The sequence below is a fragment of the Coturnix japonica genome, chromosome 14 (genome assembly GCF_054131305.1).
Source record: "Coturnix japonica strain WE chromosome 14, WE-NBRP24, whole genome shotgun sequence".
NCBI lineage: Eukaryota > Metazoa > Chordata > Aves > Galliformes > Phasianidae > Coturnix > Coturnix japonica.
Window position 1 is genome coordinate 7,121,652 of NC_140676.1, and position 19,618 is coordinate 7,141,269.

The window sequence follows — 19,618 nt, forward strand, 5'->3', positions numbered from 1 at the left end:
TCGTACACTCCAGGAAGCACAACAATGGAAGGTCTGTCCCACCGAAGGCACAGCTGAATTCCAGCTTCAGAACAGCTCATAGTGAGGAGAGCACTAATTACCTTACAAGTATTTTTAGAGAGTATCTACTAAATTGATGTTACATCCCTTCATCCATCACCTTCCTCAGAACACGCCAACACCACCCCACTAATTTCTCAGGTTGCCCGACAGGTTCTGCTTCTCACTCATCCATCACACCTCTCTGAGAAGAGACAAGCAGATGCTAAACAGCACTAAATTCACCTTCTGCTTTTCTGCCTGGCTCCGCCCTTTGCTTGCTCAGGAGAATGTAATTAGTAGCATACAGATGAGTGAGCACAGTGTTGTGTTATGGTGAATAACTCTGTAACAGAAAAGGGGCTGCTCCTGGAGCCACAGGGGGGTTTGGAGCAGAAGTTCTGCCTGTGTAATCTGTTCCTTGCCCAGGGAGGTGTTGGGGTCACAGTTCCTGGAGGTGTTCAAGAGCCATGAGGATGTGGCATGGAGGGATGTGGCCAATGGCACGGTAGGGGTGGGCTGATGTTTGGGTTTTACAGGTGTTTTCCAACCTAGGAAGTCGTGTCTGCTGCTAGTTGGCTGCACTTATCTTTTGCCTTTCTTGGTAGGTAACTGGGACAGCTGATTGCCTGGCAGTGTCTGGAAAATACATCTTTGTTGGTCTGTGTGTGGGTCTGGCTGCCTTCAGGATGTCTGACTTTAAGAAGGTCAGTGCCTGGGATGCAGTCAAGACATTGGCAAGCTGTGCCATCAGCTCCTCAGATATAGGGAATGAATGCCACATTGCACAGGCTGTGGATGAAATGGGTGTGCAGGACACGGGTTTCCCCACCATGACTGATGGGGAACTGTGCTCTGGAGCTGAAGAGTTGGCAGCCACTTTATGGAAGAGTGCTAAACTAGGAGTGTGAGCATGGCTGACAGGTTTCCTAGAAAGCCCTGCAGAGAAAGGTGTTAGATAACAAGTTGTAGGGTGATAGAGTGGCCCTAGGGCCTTGGGATTAGAAAAGGGTGTGGGTTAGGTGTCCTGTATGGAACAACAAAGGCAGATGTGGAGCTGAGGCTGAAGTGCAATATAGTTTAGGAATACATTGGACTAGACAGAAAAAAAGCACTGCTAAGTGTGACCTCTTGCCTCTGCCTTGTTTCAATGTCTGTAATTGCACAGTCCTGTGGCAAATTGGTTTGTTTCTTGATTTGTCTGAAACCCAGGCTCCATTATCCATCATTGTGTACAATTGAGTACTTTCTAGTGTTGACATAAGGAAGCCAATGGAAGTTTATTGCTGGAAGCAGTGGGATATTCTTCCACGTGCCCAGGAAAGAAATATAGCCCTGTTCACACCCCAGCACGTTATAACAGCCCTCTCTCAAGAGCACGGCTGCCATCTGTTCACTTTCCTTCTGCTACTTCTGTATTTTAGGAGCACGCAGGTAGTTTTGTGATGTGACATAAGCTCTCTGAGTACCAAACTCAGTTTTGAATGCTTGCATCCCAGCGATGTATTGCAGCAAAAGCAGCTGCTGGAGATCCTTGATACCTTCCATACAGGACTAGAGGAATGAGCCTGTCCTTAGAATAGTCTCAGGGTCATTAGTCAGTGCAGTTCCCAGTGCCAGAAGGCTCTGTGAAGCAGCTTTCCTTCCCGTGGTTCTCATGGGGACATCTGGAGGTTGAGCTGGAGGCTGCTTGCTTGAGAGACCTTGCTTCCAGTTGCTCAACAAGGTTTCCCAATGCAGGCAGCTCAGAAGTTTGGCTGGAGGTCTGCAAATTGCCTAAGGATTCCTGGCTGAAGGAGACAGGAAGGAGTTCAGGGGCCACAGCAAGGCTGGCTTTCAGGGAGAGGAGCGCAAGCTGGATATCTGCAGTACAAAATGGTTCCTCACTGTCTGTGCTATTTCTTCTTATACGCTCTTGCCTACAGGTCTTTCCCCAAGCCTTGCTCTTGCAGGAAATGACAGCAAGATACAGGCTGAACGAGTCTGGCAGCCCAGGGGGGATGTGCCTCTGCAGCTGCTCCAGCCAACCCAGCCCACATTGCACAAGGCCTTTTTGCTATTGGGACATGTGTACTCTCCCAGGACACGCTTTCCAACAGGATTCCTTTGGTCCCAGGGCCAGCATTCCTGCTGCCCCTCCTTGAAACTGCCAGCTCCTTTCCCAGCAGCATTGCTCCATTCGAGGAGGCCCCGTGCAAGGGTATTTTCTGAGCTTCTCCCTTGTGTGACTCAGGTAAAGTGAAGGAGCAAGCAGGGAATCAGACCTGGTACCTCCACTGAAGAGTCTCCTCTTGGCAGGGACAGTGACTTGGGTTCATGTTTTAGATTGCCTCTGAGAGGAGCCTGGTGGGTTCATGGCTGAGTCTACCCTGGCACAGGGAGCTTGTTGGAACTGACCACTGCCACTTCTGTCCTTGGGCAGAGAAGCCTGGAGCAGCACATAGGTGGTTCTGCAGAGTTGGTAACTGGCCTTGGTGAACATGCTGGGCCAATCTGGGGAATTTTAAATGCTGAGTCAGTGCTAAGGCTCCTCCTGTGTCACTTTCACCCTGTTGGGTTTCACCTCTACCCATGTATCTGAGCTTCCACCACTTCCTTCTCAGACATGGTAGATTAGTGAAGCCACCCAGACCCATTACAGGTCAGAGGCTTTTTCTGTACTTGGAACACATAGATGGCAAAGGAAACACAGCCCTTAAGTCTATGGAACAGCCAGAAAGTTTCTGTAATGTCCTCCCTCATCCCTCCCTGACCTGTCTTTGTGGTTACCTGTAATCCTGTAGTGGGAGTTGCTTGTTGCCCAACCATCTCATGTGTCACTTTCATTAGCACAAAATACTTCACTGTGTCTGGAATCAGATGTCACGTGTCCTTGGCTTCATTGCCAACAGAGAGAGGAGGCTGCTTCCTAGATTCTTGCAACCTGACAGCACCCTTATCTTATCTCTTTGATCCTGGATTCATAAGAATGTTCTCTTTTACAGAGAGGATGGGGAGGGAGCTGATCTTGTACTGAGCTGATGTCAAAATGCCTCAGAAAGGCAAAGTGAGCTGGGTCCTCAGATGGCTTCTCCTAATTTCTCCCTTCACATACTGGAAAATGAGCTAGTGATATGAAAAGTCCCTGGTGTATGTTCTTAATGTTGAACTGCTTCAACCAGGAAAATGCACTGTGGTCCTTTTCAGGACAATGCCTCCCTGAAGGTGGGATAGTAAATGTGCATCTGGGTTATTCCCAGTCTCCATAGTGTCCATTTCTCTCAGGGTTGTGACTCTTCCCTTTGTGTTTCTGATCTAGGAACAAACTTTCAAAGCCCTTTGGATGCCCTGAAGAAAGTGAATGATGGCAGCATGCTGGGTTTGGGCACAGACACCTGATTGAGGACTCCCAAAGGGAAAAGCAGGAGGCAATTTTCCACAGTACTTATCAGGGGTATCCAGAGGTCAAGGATGAGAATGAGAACAAGGATGAAGTCCCCAGGTGACAGTCCCAGTCATCATTCTGTTCCATGAAACTTCAGTGTGGGATGTGTGAAGTGCAGATGGAAGCTTCTGACCTGGTTCTACTGCTTTCATCCCAACGTTTCAGGACAGAGGATTAACATCATTCCAGATCCTGTTGCAGTACTACCTACTTATCAAGGCTTTTACATGTATTTCTTCCTTCCTTACTCAGACGTGCTTCTGTACATTTTCTCCTGCCCAGCTGGATCCTGGAGATGGGACTGGTCAGGTGATCCAAATGGGCTAAAAGTTGTTGACATGTGAAGTATGTCACTGTGTAACATTGGGCTTCAGTTAAAAATCAATGATTCTGGGTTAAGCTGACTCTGTAAATTCTATCTTCCAGAACAAAAGGTCTGGCTTAAACTATCACCCCTACGCCAGCATGGAGTCAGAGAAACTTTGCTCCTTGGTTTAAAATTATTGAGAGTGTACATAGGCGAGGGAGGGTTTGTTGTGTTCTTCTTTGTGGGAGCAGTTCCTATAAATCCTGCCAGGAAAATGATGAGAGCTCTAACAAAAGTTTTCTGATGGGGTTTTGGTGTCCTGAATTGTTCCATTCTTCATTCCCTGATCTCCTTCCCACATTTATCCTCCCCTTCTGTATACCAGATGTTCCAGCTGGCACCAGTGTGCACTGGGATGGGAAGCACAACCTCTGCTTCTATTTACTTCATCGATCCTTCAGGGAGAAAGTGGGTAAGAACTTCTTGCTTTCCCTCGCAGAGCAGCACTCTTTGGGGAGTGGGAGTGTTCAGCGGCCAGTCACTGTCACTCAGATAGACCAGAAATGAGGAACAAGTAGGAGAGCAAATCTGAAGAGTCTTTTTAATGCCTCCCCAGTTTAGCTGCTGTTTGTGACTGCCATTCTAGAGGAACATCTCATCCGTGCCATGCCATGCCTCACAATTTGGTTTTGCTAGGAATTGATCCCAGCCCCAAAATCCAGAGGTTATGCCAGAACTGCAGGTATTCCTGCTGCAGGGCTGATGTTCAGCTGGCTGGGTCTCTGCCAGGTTCCCAAGGGCACTTCTTTCTTGTTCCGTCTGTCCTTGACCGAGTAATTTCTACCTGGAAGACAGACTACAGGAGTTGCTCAGACCTGACTGGCTGTTATATATTGGTACTGTTAACAGTCCTCCACTGTTGTCTCTGACATAGAGATGAGCAGCAGCAGCAGGCAGATGCATTGGCACAGAGCAGAGCCAGTCTCAGCACCATGTTTCTTTCTCACTTCAACTCCTACCCACTAAAGGAGGCTTTCCCAGAGGAACCTGATTTGCCTTTCAAGTCCTTAGAGAACCCGCCATTGAGAGATGTAACGTTTTCTTAAGTGATTTGTATGTGCAGAGATAAGTAAGGTAAGTGCATAATTGCAAGCTGTGGTGCCATGTCCATGCAAGTTCTCACCTTGGAGCTTCTGGGCTCTTCTGTGCTGTGTGACACAGCATCTGTCTGCATTAGGGGCATCCTCATGCTGGGCAGAGCTCAGCGGGTGCACTGAGTTCATGCTGTCACTAGATGGCAATGTGATATCTCTTATTGGGTCGCTTCTGCCTTGAATTCTTAACCTGGAGCCAGATCCACATCAATAACATTCTGTTCATTCTTATCGTTAAGCTTTAATTTTCAAGACTGAAGCGGAACTGACAGACACAGATATGACCTCACAGCACTTACTACCTGGAAGGCTTCCCTAAATCCTTGTGTCCAGAGTGAATCCTGTGGTGTTATCTGTTATCTGGACTTGGTCTTTTCAATCCAGGCAGCAGATCAGCCATAGAGATGGGCATCTCCAGAGCACAGCAGGGCAGTGACACTGCTGGGTGACTCAGGCCTCACTTTGACCAAACACATGGGTCAGAGGCCATAGAAAGGTGAACCATCCCTCTGTATTTTCAGGTCTGTAACTGTGTGGCAGCACCTCGATGGCTGCTCAGGTGGGGGCTGACAGCAGAACTTCATTTTTGCCACTGGGCACCTTTGTTTCTTATGGCAGCCAAGGGAACTGGAGGGGATTTAGGAGAGGAGACTGAAAACAGGCATTTCAAGCATCTACAAAACGTATTTGCCTGGCTCCTGGCACTGCAGAGCTGTGACATTACAGCCACCACCTCAGGAGGGGCTGTGTTAGTGTATGTAAGAAAGATTTATATAAATACCATGAGAAAGCTTCGGTCTCTTTACAGCTGATTGTGCTTCCAGGGTGACTGTCTAATCCACAAAGAATGTACCAAAGCTGCCAGCAACCATTCCTATGTGCATGGCTGAGCTGTATTTTTTCCATGTCTCCTGCTGGTGACTCCCCCGAAGGCTCAGCAAAGCATCAATATGTGGGTTTCAGCACAGAGCTATGCAGGCACTCCCACACCAAGTTCCCATTTCGGATTCTCATAGCAAACAGTCTTATTTTGCACTGAGTTTTGGTGACAGATCTCAGCTCTTCTGGATATAAAGTCAACCAGTCTGGTGCAGAGGTAGGAAACAGAAGAAGCATCCCGAAGTTGTTCTGCAGTTTCCTATACAAGTTATTTGAATGTAAGCCTTCCTATCTGCTGCCTTGGTGAAGGGTTTTCAGAGCCCCATTAAGGCCCTTTGTGCTGCCATTTTCCGTCTGCCACAGCTTATAGCTCACAGCTCATCTGATTGTTATGGATATCGATACTGGGCTGTGTGAGCACTTGCCATCTGCTACAGTGCAACGCCAGGCTGGTAAGCTCCAACCACCACCAGTGCCTGTTTAAGCTGAGCCACCTGGTTTAGCAATGAAGTGAACAAGGAGCAGTCCATCTTTTTCTCTGCTCTTGCTGTGGTGGCAATAACAGCTGAATTATTTTGTTTCTGTGGCAGTTTAAGACACAATGGACCTTCTGCCATATCTGGGCATGGGGGATTGCTCCGGGCAGGGTTTCCCATTTTATAGACAGAGAACACAATGGCTGCTCCAACAACTAATTCTTACTGTTTGCACAGGTGTAAAGGGCTTGGGGACCTGAGCCCTCTAATCACACCCCATCTGCTGCCTGCCCAGAATCAGGACAGGGCTTTTCCAGCATCTATAGGAGAGGCAGGATCCACTAAGATGTGCTGTGCATCCACCAGTTTGTGTGCGTTCATCTCAAGATGTGTTTGTTTGTTTGCAGTTGGAAGTTGCTCTAAAACCCTAATCATGCGCTTGGCCAAGATAACCAGGAGCTGGCAGGCTGCACAGAGAAAGGAAAACAACAAGCAGCTGTAGGAGGCTGATGAAGGGCCTTTGTTTTTTCTCATGACTTCAGCGGGGGACCGTTTGTTTCCTGCTTCTTTGGATGGATACAAGAGAATTGGTATGATTGGGGCACTGATGTGTGTTGGTGATGGAGCTGTTTGAGCTCCTGGCACATTCTGCAGAGGATCAGGGGCACCTGCTGGCCTCTTCCAACAAGGATATCCCTGCCAGTTCTTTTGTCATTCCATTTGCTCTGTGAGCCCCAGACAACTGTAGATCTGAGGCAATTCGGGCTGTTTCGCTGCTGGAAACTATAGAAAAGCTTCCAGAGGTATCATAAAGATGACCATCAAAGGATGAAACATCGTTTTCCCCGGGCCAAGTGGCCAGCTGAGAGGTACTACAGTCAGGCTCTGTGTTTTAGAAAGGAAAAACATCACAGCTGGTGTATTGTGTGCAGGAGGAAGAGGGCTGGGATCCACAGAGAGGCGCTGGAGCAGCACCGCTCAGCACAGCCTGCCTGCTGCCCAGCTGGGTGGAGATGGTGTCTGGGGGAGAGGAGCTGCTCTTAATCTCTCTAAATGATCTGCTGTTCTCTGCAAGAAGCCAAATGTCAGCTTACTTCTTTGCATGTGCTGTGGAAGCAAAGGAAATCAGGCTGATCTGATAAGATTCTGCCACTCCTGAGGGCCAGCAAAGGTTCAGGCTGTTGAGGTTGGAAGGAGTGTGGTCCTGGGTATGTGTGTTCCTTGCACCTATGTTGGCAGTCCTTATCTCACCCAACACCTTGCTAACATGCAACTTGAAGCCATCCTGAGGAGGAATGTGCAAAGAGCTTTGTGTCCTGGCTGGGGCGAGCTGTGTCACTGCAGCACACTGGGACTGGAGCAGAGCAGACCCAGCAATGCTTGTTCTGCTCCCTCTGGATGTAGGGGCATAGGGGCAGCTCTAGCTCCTAGATACAGGGGAGCCAGGTACTGCATCCCTGTCACTTCTGTTCTTTGAGACTAGGCTACACCTGGAGCTGTGCTGTTGGGCCAAACTACACAGATTAACTCTTGAATTTTCCCCAGTGCTTTGTGCCAGGCTTTTCAGTCTCATTTAATTTTGTTTTTCTGCAAACCCCTTCCAGTTGTCCCAGTTTGTGTTTGCACAGTGGTTCTCGTACTGCTCTGTCTGGGACCCAGTACAGTATTTCACATGCTGTCAGTCTCTCTGAGAGCCTGAGTTCACTGCCCTTTATGCTTGATACTGGCTAGGATGGGAAGTCAGCTGTGTTTCTGAGGCCAAAATGAGGAGGAAGTTGGCCAAGAGTGTCAGAGAGAGGAGATGTGCATGATTAATGGGTGATGCAGCATTCTGGCTATAGCCCTGCAGGTTTCCAGGCACCTTATGGGGTGGGGACAGTCAGAGTTGTGCCAAGTGCAGGGCTGTGCTGTGCACACAGCAGTAGCAGAGGATTTGTCATCAGCAGAGCCTGGCCCTCCTGTGACACACATCTCTGTGGTGACATGTGCTGGCTCAGCCCCAGGGAAGTCCATGCTCTAAGAGGAGGGGAAGGCCAATGACTCACATCACCATGAAGCATCTGCAAGGCAAATTGGCCTGGGCTGCAAAGGGTGAGATGCTTCTCCTGCTCCCAGCTCCTCTGTGGGGTTAGGGGCTGAGGGTCAGCCCAGCTGAGCAAACAGCAGTTCCTGTGTGTGCAGGCTCAGGTTGTTGTTCCAGGGCCAAGAGAGAGGGAATAAGTGAGCAGTGTGAGGGGGTGTGGGCAGGAAATGGAGCTCTGCAGGGGGAGAAAAACAAGTCCTGTGCTGAGCTATGAGGAAAAAACATTAATTAGGTGAAGAGGATGAACCTGCCAGTCCACAATCCTCACCTAACCACCAGTTATAGTGTAATATGGCTCTGTCATGCAGAGTAAACACAACACAAAGGATGCTTCTGAGTTAATTCCAGTTTGAAACACAGCAATCACTTAAAACATCTGGTACCCCAGTTTTAGACTGTCTGTCATGGACTCCATTGCAGCCTGTGGTAAGTTGTCCCAGTTGCTGATCTACCTCTGTTGCCCAAAGCTGCACCCCATTCTAATCTGAGTAGGTGACATTCCAGCTTCCAAAGTGTAAAGGAGGTGTAGAGGAGGAAAGGAGGAAGCCCAGAGTCATTTTGCTTTGCTGTAATCACTTTAATCAGTGGTTTTCAGGAGCAAGTTGTATTTTTCTTCAGTGCACGTTACCACTGTTGTAAATCATCGTCCCTCAGGGATCAGAGGGACTGAGGTTATTTACTTGTGTGAACCAGAGTGCATAGATAGAGAGTTCCTTTACAAAATGAATTGAATCTAAAGCTTTCCTTTGTAAATTCTCCACCTCTTAAGGGAAAGGTTGAAATCCAGATCTGGACTTCGCGTCGCTTCCCTCTCTGACCACATTGAACCTTCCAGATCTGGTAAGAAGACACAGAGCCCACTTTGGCCACCTGCTCTGCATGTGGATTTCTATTTAAGTCAGCCTCAACAGATCTTTCTCTTACCTCATTTTGCAGTTAGGAGGTACTGGGAAGGCACTGGGCTAACAGAACAGACACACAATCAAATAGAATGAATTGCTGGTGAATAAACCAGCCAAGCAATGCCTTCAGCTGCTGCAGCTCCAAAGAGACATTCCCTCCCCCCACAAAGTGGATCAGGCTCTGTTATGAATTCCTAAAGCCTCTTTAGAGAATTTAAACGCAGTGTCCATGTGGAAGCTGCGGACTCACGTAACGTTCTAGCAGTAATATTTTCCCAAGGATGAACTGATCCTGAACAGAACGGCCACTGAAGTGCATTTCGTATGGGAGGGATTTCAGGTCAGCAAAGGAGCTTATGGTTATATAAGGAAAGTGAATATAACTTGTCAGAAAGTTGTAAGCGTTTCTCCAAGAAGTTTTGAAAGAACCTTGTGAAGATGTTGTCAACTTTTGAGCACAGATCCAGTGTTTTTGCTTGCCTTCCTTACCTAATGAAAGGTGTGGAGTGAAGAATGAGGACCTGAAGGAAGCACTCATTTCAGCCCTCTTGGTTTCAGTACCCCCTCATTGCAGTCAGGCTGATCATTTGTGCTAATGTCCTCATCTCTGGTGAACAATATCGCTGCTGTGTTTAATATGAGAGGGCTATTACCTTATTATGCAGAACGAGCCCTCACCATTATAGGTTGCTTTGCATCTCAAAGCTAGTTTTAATTAAATCTGCCCATAACTTTGGAGGTCTTTGCCTCCTGGAGTGGAAGCAGAGGAACAAAGTGCTCAGGTGGTTGCATCTAATGGCCCTGCTCAGCCAATGAGCCATTTCCCCACCTCAGGTAGCAATGGGTTTCTTCTATTCACCATCACTGCCTATGCACTTGTGGCTGTAATTGCTACCTGCAGGAGCAAAGAACCCCAGATTTACCCTAACAGGAGATTTAGGCTCAGATTTGCAGCATATCCTGGAACACCACCAAGCCATCCATGCCTTGGCTGGAATGATGAGGCTAGAGGCCTTTGTAAGCAGCCCTGTGTATTTTGGCTTTATTTTGGTAATCAGAATTAGCACCATAATACATGAATAAGCCCAACTTATTTGTTTGAGAAAATACAGGCAGGAGATGATGGGATGTATGCGTGATATTTCCTCTTAATGGTGCCTTGAAACCATTTTTTCTCAGTCTGGATCTTCAGTCTTGTTTTCCTTAATAGCCACTGCTTTCATTCTGTTCTCCTTCCTCGGCCTTAAAAGTTATTTACAAGGTACTTCTGAGAGGGGTGATTTTTGGCTGCTCTGTTTCTTGGTTTGTTTTTGTCTCATCACATTGCTTGCTGACCTGCAAGCAGCGGCCAAATCAGCCTGAAATTAAAAAGGTGGTAGAATATGCCCCAGTCTCTCCTCAATCAATACCAGCCTAAATTACTGCAAACCTGGAGCCATGGTGCACGTAATACATCATTTTGTAACCCCATAAATTGCTTTTAGCCAGTCTCTTCTGATTCCTTTTTAATGGCCTTTCAGCTAAGATCAAGTGTAGCATCAGTTTCGCATCAGCTGTGTGCCCTGCCTGGGGACCGTCATGTTGGCACTGGGATGATCTCAGCCAAATTGCTGTAATTCCTCAGTGCTGGTCATTTCTGAGCTGCCTTTCTGCAGTGAATGGCATTCACAGAGGCTGTAGTTGCCTGCCACAGACCTTCACATCCTACTCAGGGCTGGGTTCTTGCTCACCCCTTTCTTGTTTTAAAGCAAGTAAGAGAAGATGTTGGATTTGGGATTTAACATGGCTCTAAGGCACTTCCTATGGCTTTTTTTTTTGGCCAAATGGTGCAGTTCCCCAATGGGAACCAACCTACCCTGAAGTCACAGTCCCACAGTTAATCTGCCCCACAGAACTTTCTGCACACGTCTGACTGGAAAGAGAAGTCAGCTGGAGGCTGGCTACACCATATGCTCCCAGCATGAGTTAAAAACCATCATACACAAATATTTTCCTCTAATTTAAGTAACATTTGTCTTGGGCTTGACCTGAGGGACAGATGCAAGGGAACAGGTAAATGTTTGGCCATGAGTTCTTGGAAGCCCAGGAAGAGCTCATCTCCATCTCTTCATCTTGTGCCACCCATTTCTTCTCTTTCACCTTCCCTGAGCTGCAGCATCATGAAATAAGAATGTGGGCAGTGTTGCACTTGTTTCAATTGCTCAGAGATGGCCAAAGATGAAATTTACCCCCCAAAATACCAAATACCCCCCCAGAAATACCAAATACCCCTTCCTACTACCTTCATAGGGAAGAACATCCAAGGTGACACGCAGAGGCTGCTGCCTACCCTCAATTGGCTTTAAGTGGATAGACACACAACTCTTTGTGATGCTCAAGTGGTGCTGTCCTGGCTGCTCCCAGGATAAGTACCACTTCTGCATGTTATTCCCCACTTATAACCTTATAGCTCCTCAGATCTGTAAGGAGAGAAGGCACACATCCACCTGTAGGTAGGCAGCCCTCAGTGCCTTTCTATACCTCTATGGGAGCTCACAGTATTTAAAACTTTCTGTTAATAATAATAATAATAAAAACACCCTCTTAATTAATAGAGCCTGTAATAGCCGCTGTGACATAACAGAGCAAAACGCGACAAGAGGAATTACTTGTGCAGAAACCTAATAATGAACGTGTGTGCAGATCACAGCACTGATAGGTGTAATGTACTGCATCTGGTTTCAATTTGCATTTCTGACCTTTTGTTGGAAATGAATTTTAATAGGCAATTGACTTAAATAATTGGTATGTGTTCAAATCAATATCGGAACGTGACGGCTAAGTGGTTAAAATAATTGAGGTGTGTGAAAGGGTTGGGAAAAGATTTTTAGATTCAGATTGGAATGAGAGCTTTATAGAGATCCGAGCTCAGCTCCATGGCTGTGTTATCCATATCTATAGACACATCCTTTTTGAAGAGGAACGTGTGTCCTTTGCTGGTCATGATGTCTTCATGTTTTGTTTTTTTTTAACACATAGAAATATTTGTTGCTTTGTATGGAAAAAAAAGTGGGGAAAAAAAAGAGTTGAAAAGGCCACTGTTGGCTTTTTCCATTTAACAGCCAGCTCTTCCCCTGGGCTGGCCTCCCTTCTCTCTCCCATGAAGCAACACAGCTTTGCTGTGAAAGTCGCACATTTCTTCCCTGGGAAACGCATACAGGAGGTGAAATCCATCAAGGGATGGAAGCCATCGTTGTTTTGCAGGGCACAAAGCCGTGTGGATGAAAACACACTTGAAACCCCTATGGAGCTCAGTGACAGCTTTTACATAGCGAAGAAATTGAGGTTTCAAGCCTTTTTACTTTTCTGCTACAAAAGAAGAAAAGCATATGTAAAAAAACAGGTGTTTTGCAAAACCACTCACCTTGCTTTGTCAAAAACACAAGTTTTTGTTAGAGAAAATTGTTTGGTGGGACCCAGATCTCCTTCTATTGCCTGGGAGGAGCTGGCTTGCACATTGTTACTTCAACACATCATTCTTTTTAGCTCTAGGAGCCTGGAGTAAAGATCTTCAACTCATTGGATATTTCAGCATCTTGTTGCACACAGCAGTTATTACCACACCATCCTTCCCATCAGGCAGACCCAGCCTGCAAAGCACAGAGATCAAGGCCACTTTGGGGAAAACCTAACAGGAAGGTGGGGGGGAATTGAATCTCCAGGTGAGGAAAATGAGCTCTTTTGGTGCACTGAATCCACCTGAGAATCATTAAGGGCTGTGAGTCTATAAAGGCTCAGGTGCATGATGGTAGGTTGGGTATTTGGGTTGGTGCCTGTAAGAGGAGGACTCTCTGTGCAGGAGCTGGTGGTAGGAAGAGGAGCTGCTCAGGGTCCTGGCTGCAGTTTGTGGTGAGTGCTCTGTTTTTGTGGTACTTGAAGCAGCATCTTTGCTTTAGGTCTCAGAAGGATTGCTCTACCTGGTGCTGGAGAGATACCCCCCATTGGCCTGAACTTGTTACAACTCTGCAGGAGGCACTTAAGGATACAAGATGTACTGTTAATTCAGTAGGAAGCAATGTGGTCTGGTGGATGTTTGTCCTTGGTGCCACAGGCTCTGTTGTGTGTGGTGCTGGTCTGCATAGCAGTAGCATGGAGAAAACCTGTGGTCCCTGTGTGTGTTTGCTTGGAGGAGTACAGCCTGTGTGGCCAGGAGGCATCTTACAGTGCCTTACTCCCTGCAGACCAGCCTTGTTCAATGATGGTTTTGCTGCATGGTCTTAAGCTAAATTTAAGATCTGCTTAGGAGAAGTTACCACTATTTTTAGCTCTGCTCATCAATCTGCTTTACTGTGCAGCTGTCATGGATGTAGTAAGGTGGGGCTGAGGAACTGGGGTAGGTCAGGAGGGTGTCCTGGTGGCTATGCCCAATTCACACCAGGAGTGGGGCTCTGAGCTCCCCAGAAGGGTCAAAGTGGAAACAAAAGATAAAGGATCTGTCTGCAGGGTTGGGAAGTAGTAGTGGCTGCGTGGCTGCTGTGCCCAGCACCAGCAATTTGGCTCAGACCAAGCTGAACCAGGCTCAGCCCCACCTGGTAGTGCAGTTGATGCTGTGGTGGTCCACCCAGAGAGGAATATATCCCCAAGGCAGGTGAGTTTGCAGCAAGCTGAGGCTCCAAACAAGATTTTCCTCCTTTCCTTTGCTCCTGGTTTCAGAGCTGGACTCCTGTAAGAAGGCTGAGCAATAGCAGTGACATCCTTGCCTGTATTTTAGCAAATGCTCCACGTTCTTAAGGCTTTTTTCTTTATACCAGCCAGTCAGAAGTGGAAGGAATGCAATGGGGAAAAATGTTTTCCCCAGTTTAAAGTTGTAAATTCTATAGGATGGAAAACACTTTTAGCTATATTTGCTGTCAGAACAGAGTGCTGCCAGCTCAAATGTTTTTGTGATGCTTCTGTAAATAAGGCTCACAGGTGTGACTGATACAGCCACCTCTCACTGTGCCGAGTGGCTGCTCTGCTCCGTATCTGAGATTTGACCCCAGTGCTGAGCTGCTCACTTATTGTATAGGGAGAATAGGTATGGCTTGTTTTCCCAGGGTGTTTCTTCTCTAGAAAGATAAAGAACACAAATCCCTCAGTCAAAGCATATTAATTGCATGTGTGAATATTAGAGGTCTTGTGGCATGCTTCTGGGATATGTCAAAGATGACACTGGGCAGTACGTGGCTCTGACACTGATGGGAAAACATGAGGAGAACAAATTTACCCTTTTCTCTTTGAGTAAGTGAGCATTCCCAGCAGTGTATCCATCATAGGATCTGCTGAGATTATCCATCTTCCAGAGCCTGAAATCTGATAGGATTTGAGAGTTTCAGAGTGGGGAATGGAAAATGCTTTGGCTTTGGGCATAGAAATCTCTTTCTGGGGTGAGATTGATGGCACAGGGAAACCAACTCCTTTGGGCCTCAGCTTACAGCCACTGCTCTTATATGAAGAATGTCGGTGCTGTGGGAGCTGCAGCCTTTGGGTTTTCTGCACTTGTGTTGGTTGAAGTGCTGCATGGAAGCTGTTGTTACAGAATGCTTTCTGCAGCCATATGTTATATACTCAAGCAGTTTCCCATTGCCGAGGCAGTGTCAGGAGGAACAGTGCCTTCTGGAGATATTTCATCCCAATGTCTTCTGGAAAGTTCATTGCTGCCTTGACAAAATTCAGTTTTTATTAAAAATGATTAATGTCTGGGAATTTAATCAATGCGTGTTCACACGGAGGCGGCTTTACTATAATAGTTTGATTTTAAGCAGCTTGTGTCCTGATGCGTGAGGTGCGTTATGCTGCCTGACAGCGGTGACATTTATATTTGTAATTACTAAATGGCGACAACCCACTGCAATGCCTGCCCCACTGGAGGGAACAGAATAGATGTAAGTGCGCAGCACTGAGAAGCATGAAACTCACAATACATCAGTAGATCCCAAGATTAAAAAGCAGGGGATGACGTCCTCCTTCCAACGAAAGCACGTGAGTGTTCTGAGATCATTTGCTGAGTTCTATTTATTTCTTTAGTGCTTATGGAATAGACTCTTCCCGCTTATCGCCTGGCCCTGTTGCTTTTATTTCATACTGTGGGAACATCTTGAAAACAAAATGTGGCATGCAGGAAGATGAGCCTCTTAGGGTTTGATTATAGAATGCTGAAAAACTGGGTGAGTCAAGCTGGGGTAGAGATCCCAAATTTGATATAAATCTCGATAAATTGGTCAGGGAGAATATTTGGAGCTGCTGTTTTTAAAGTGCTGAGATGTAGGATAAAGTTATCAGCTGGTGGAAGCTATTTTGGAAGTGGCTTTAGACTATTAATGCTGTGCAGATAAAATCCTTTCCCTGCAGGAAGAAGCTCGGTATTTATCCAGGTGCCTGAAAAACTGGGGCAGTAGGGAATGTAGATATCCTCTGGCCTGCTGGTAATTAATAGGATTATCTCCTAGTTGGGAAAGAGTTGTGGGATGTGGTTTGCTACTGAGATTGGGCAGACACAGAAAGCATGCAGAGCTTTAGATGGAATTTGTGGTTTACGTAGCTTGTATTACACTCAGATGTCTTGTGGTGCTGGGCTTGGTTTGTCCTTGAATCCCATCTACTTTGCTCATCTGTGAGGTATCATAAAGCACTTCACATTGCCAAACTGGATATCTGTCCTATCTACAGAGCAACCAATGGGAGAGAGAGACCTCATTGGATGTGCACAGCAACTAGAAAACCCATTCATGTCTGGTCCTATAGATGATCCAAGTTCTTTCTAGTTGACCCAATGACCCCTCTGAGGTGGTGCCCATCCATGGGTTGAGCACCTGGCTTTGGGGTGCACAACAGACCTGGCTCTGCCTAATGGAAACACTGTCCACCCACCTTCATACAGTGCAAATTGCTGCTCACAGCATTTGGGTTTTTTTGCTCAGCTCCATTTGCAGAACAGGTCTCACTGAGAGCCCTCTGCCACGAGCTGTAAATAGCAACCGTGTGACTTCCTCCGGCGGGTGTTGCACCTGGGTATGTCTGATAGTCATAAACATTTTCTCTTCTTGTGTATTGGATTTATCCTTTGCAGACAGTAATTTACCCTGATTGCAGCTCATCTCGTCTTGCCTGCCACAGCGTTCCTTATGCTTTCTAATTTTCTCAAGTGCATTGACAGCCCAACGCGTGGGGAGCGCGGCACTGAATCCCTGCAGAGAGGTGGGGAAGGGATAAACCACTGACACTGCCCAGTGTTTTTGCTCTCTAATGTTTCATAATGATAATCCAGTGATGGCAAAGGTAGCGAAAGGTTTATGATAGCCAGCTTAGTTAAAATCAGAACGCTGCCATAAATAAGTGACCCATTTGTCATCCTGCATAGGGTCCTTCAGTCACAACTAAGTGTTGGGTTTTTTTCTTGCTATATACTGAAGTATACTGAAGCCTTCCTCCCCGAATGGTTTGCTAGGTTTTTAATCACATCTTGCTTTCGGGAATGATCTATAATCTCCACCAGTATTTATGTAAAAAAGAGTTCATAATTCAGCATGGAGAAATGAAATATTTGGGTAAGATGAATCCTGAAGACATCACTGCTTCAGATGTGCAATCCTTCATCCAGCATCATGGGCGTATTTTTTTGGCTACTAACTTTTTCCTTTGAAAAACTCCAGTCTCAGCACAACCTAAAATATGAAGGAAGGCTTGGATAGAAAGAGAACACGGTGTGGGAATGGAAGCTGCAGGTCTTTAATCCAAAGGTAAACTGCATCTGGCACAGGGACAAATGTAATTAAAATCACTGTGTTCTGAAAGCAGTCCCTGACCATATGTGCCCACTTAGTGCAGTTTACAGGTTTCTGTCCACAATGTCCCTTGCAGGCAGTGGGGGGCTGTGGTCACACCGCCTGCCTGGGGGAGAAGCTCCACTGGCTCATCCTGTCATAGAATTGAGTTGGAAGGGACCCTTCAAAGCCATCTGGTCCAACTGCACTGAACAGGGACACCTACAGCTGATCAGGTGCTCCGAGCCCCATCCAGCCTGACCTGCAGTGTCTGTAGGGATGGAGCACCTCTCTGGGCTACCTGTGTCAATTCCTACCATCTCAATTGCCTTTCAGAAGCTGCAGGGGGTGTAGCTCACTTTGGCTTACCTTTCTTCTGGGTTGGCCACCATCTCACCATCCTGCTGACTGGCTGCTCTCTCCAGCAAAGCATTGCTGCGTGCTGCTGTGTGTCTCAGTGCATCGCGGCTGGTTTCATTAAATGAAATTGAATTTCAGATGTCCTGAGGCTGAGAGAGATTTTGCTTACCTGTCTACAGTATTTCCAGACCTAAAGCCTGATTGCTGTTGTGGCAACCTTGAACTTTTGCTGTTTCTCATCTTGCAGCTAAAATATTCAGCCTGGCAGGAGGCTGGTGAGGCACTGAGCTGCTTATGAATGCATAGCTTATATCAATAAGGAAAATGAAATAATTCCTCAAAACCATGCCACGAGTCAGTTCAGCCACAGTGTAGCAGTCAGCTGTTGGCATTCCATAGCTGATTATTTTGCTAAAACATTGTGGAATTGATCCTCTGCTCTGTTTGGGGGTAATTAATGACACATGGCCAGAATAAAATCCCAACCCACCCAGGCCTTGGGCAGTTGGAGCTTATGAGTCTTAGAGCAGGTGCAGGATCCCCACCTGGTGCCCAGCCCTGCCATTTTCCAGGTACTTTGAGACTGGGATGAGGAATCTGGGTATGTCCTGAAGATGCAGCTTCTTAGAGCATGGGATCAAATGAGCTCTCAGGTGTTGTGCTTGTTTGTTTGTTTTCCATTAGAAAAGAGCATCCTGCTTCTATCCCACAGGGGACAGGGCCACAGGCAGTCACTGTATTTACAGCAGGTGCTGCTCTGCAGTGAGCCTGACCTCTGCTCCACGCCAAGGCCTGAGAGTTTTATTGGTCTGAGTATGAATGATAAAATTGTGCTGACGTTCCTGCAGTTGTATAATTGAACATAAGTCACAACTAGTTTGATTCTGCCCCTAAATTATTCATTTTTCCAATATTAGGCTCGTCTCTCTTTCCTTTTAAGAAAAACTGTATCTGCTTCCTGGAAATATGCAGTGAAGTGAGCCTCTAGAAAGGCAGTAGTTTTCCTGCAATGGATGTATGGTGATTTCAGGATCTCTGTCCATGGATGGGAATTCAAAGCCAGCAGCCTCATGTCTCTGAGGGAGTGAAGGGTACCAGGCTACTTTGTTGGTATTGCCTGGAAGTTCTCTTGGATCAATAGCAAATCAAAGCAGCTGTAGTAGGGTTGATCCTGTCTGCCCTGCACAGTAAGAGAATTATTTGTCTCTCATGGCTGTGGCACGGATGTGATTGTAGACATCTGCTTGGTTTTACAGTCCATTTTGCCCCTGTGCATTTCAAGCGGTCAGAGTTTAAAGCTATTGAATCACTATTTGTTCTGCAATGAAGTCAAACGAAAAGCAAATATGTAGCACAGTTGCTGTTGGTTAACAGTGTTATGTAGTGATTTCTAACAGTCAGATTCTTGAGTGCTCCAAACTGGCCCCTTGTAGAAAGCTATGGTTGAGTTTTTCCCTGCACTGGGTGAAATAATGCATGAGGTATCATCTCTGACCATCGGGTCAATTCCTCTGAAAGAAAATCTGATCAAACCCTTAATTTATCTTCAAGCGAAGACAGCAACAGCACATTGAGAAGGCTCTTATAAAAACCACTTCAACCTTAATAAATCCCAGGGAAAAAGACAGTTCTTAATTTTCCAGTTGGCTACGTGGAATTTGTTAAAGCTGTGTTTGGTGAGAGTTGGCCCCTCGCAGCCAACATACAGTCAGGCCTTAACAAAGGGCCTCTGTGAAGCAACAGATGAGCACTGAGATCTGAATAGCAGAGTATAGTAGGTGATTCATTCAACCTTGATGATTTGTTCTTGTCAACCTAATATGCAATGGGGCCATATAAATTGTCTTATCCTTTGTTCACGTGACCCAACTTCCCAAAAGTCATCCCATGTGAGATGGAACTGCTCAGGGAACAAAGCAAGGTGTCAGGGTGTTGGACTTGATGGTCTCCAGAAGTCCCTTCTAACCCCTATGATCCTACTCCCTTTGGGTCTCACTTACGAATGAAGTCTACTGTCATACTTCAGTGGTTGATCCTGTTCCTTAGCAGAGCCTTTACCTTACAGAGACTGTGAGCATACAAGTTCCTTGTGACCTTTTTGTAGTGGGTGTTTTGCTGTGAATCTGCCTTCTGCTGCTGACAGCTGAGTTGAGACCCAAACTATAGGGAGTATCACCATAAGGTTATGTGCCCTCCTTGCTGAAGGAGAATGG

General features: G+C 46.6%; 1 protein-coding gene across 1 annotated transcript; it reads left to right on the top strand.

The window, feature by feature from the left end:
* Nucleotides 1–10: 10 nt before the first annotated feature.
* On the top strand, nucleotides 11–18,265 carry WDR93 (WD repeat domain 93; the record flags this gene model as incomplete). The annotated part of the gene is given in 17 exon segments (XM_085514909.1): nucleotides 11–62; nucleotides 646–944; nucleotides 1,464–1,473; nucleotides 1,780–1,907; nucleotides 2,462–2,553; nucleotides 2,643–2,680; nucleotides 3,338–3,403; nucleotides 3,406–3,520; nucleotides 3,716–3,759; nucleotides 4,120–4,303; nucleotides 4,417–4,512; nucleotides 4,705–4,850; nucleotides 4,853–4,883; nucleotides 13,682–13,891; nucleotides 15,634–15,644; nucleotides 16,399–16,479; nucleotides 18,090–18,265. Coding segments are annotated over 17 exon segments (1,779 nt in total), but the record flags the coding sequence as incomplete, so codon positions are not given.
* Nucleotides 18,266–19,618: the final 1,353 nt, after the last annotated feature.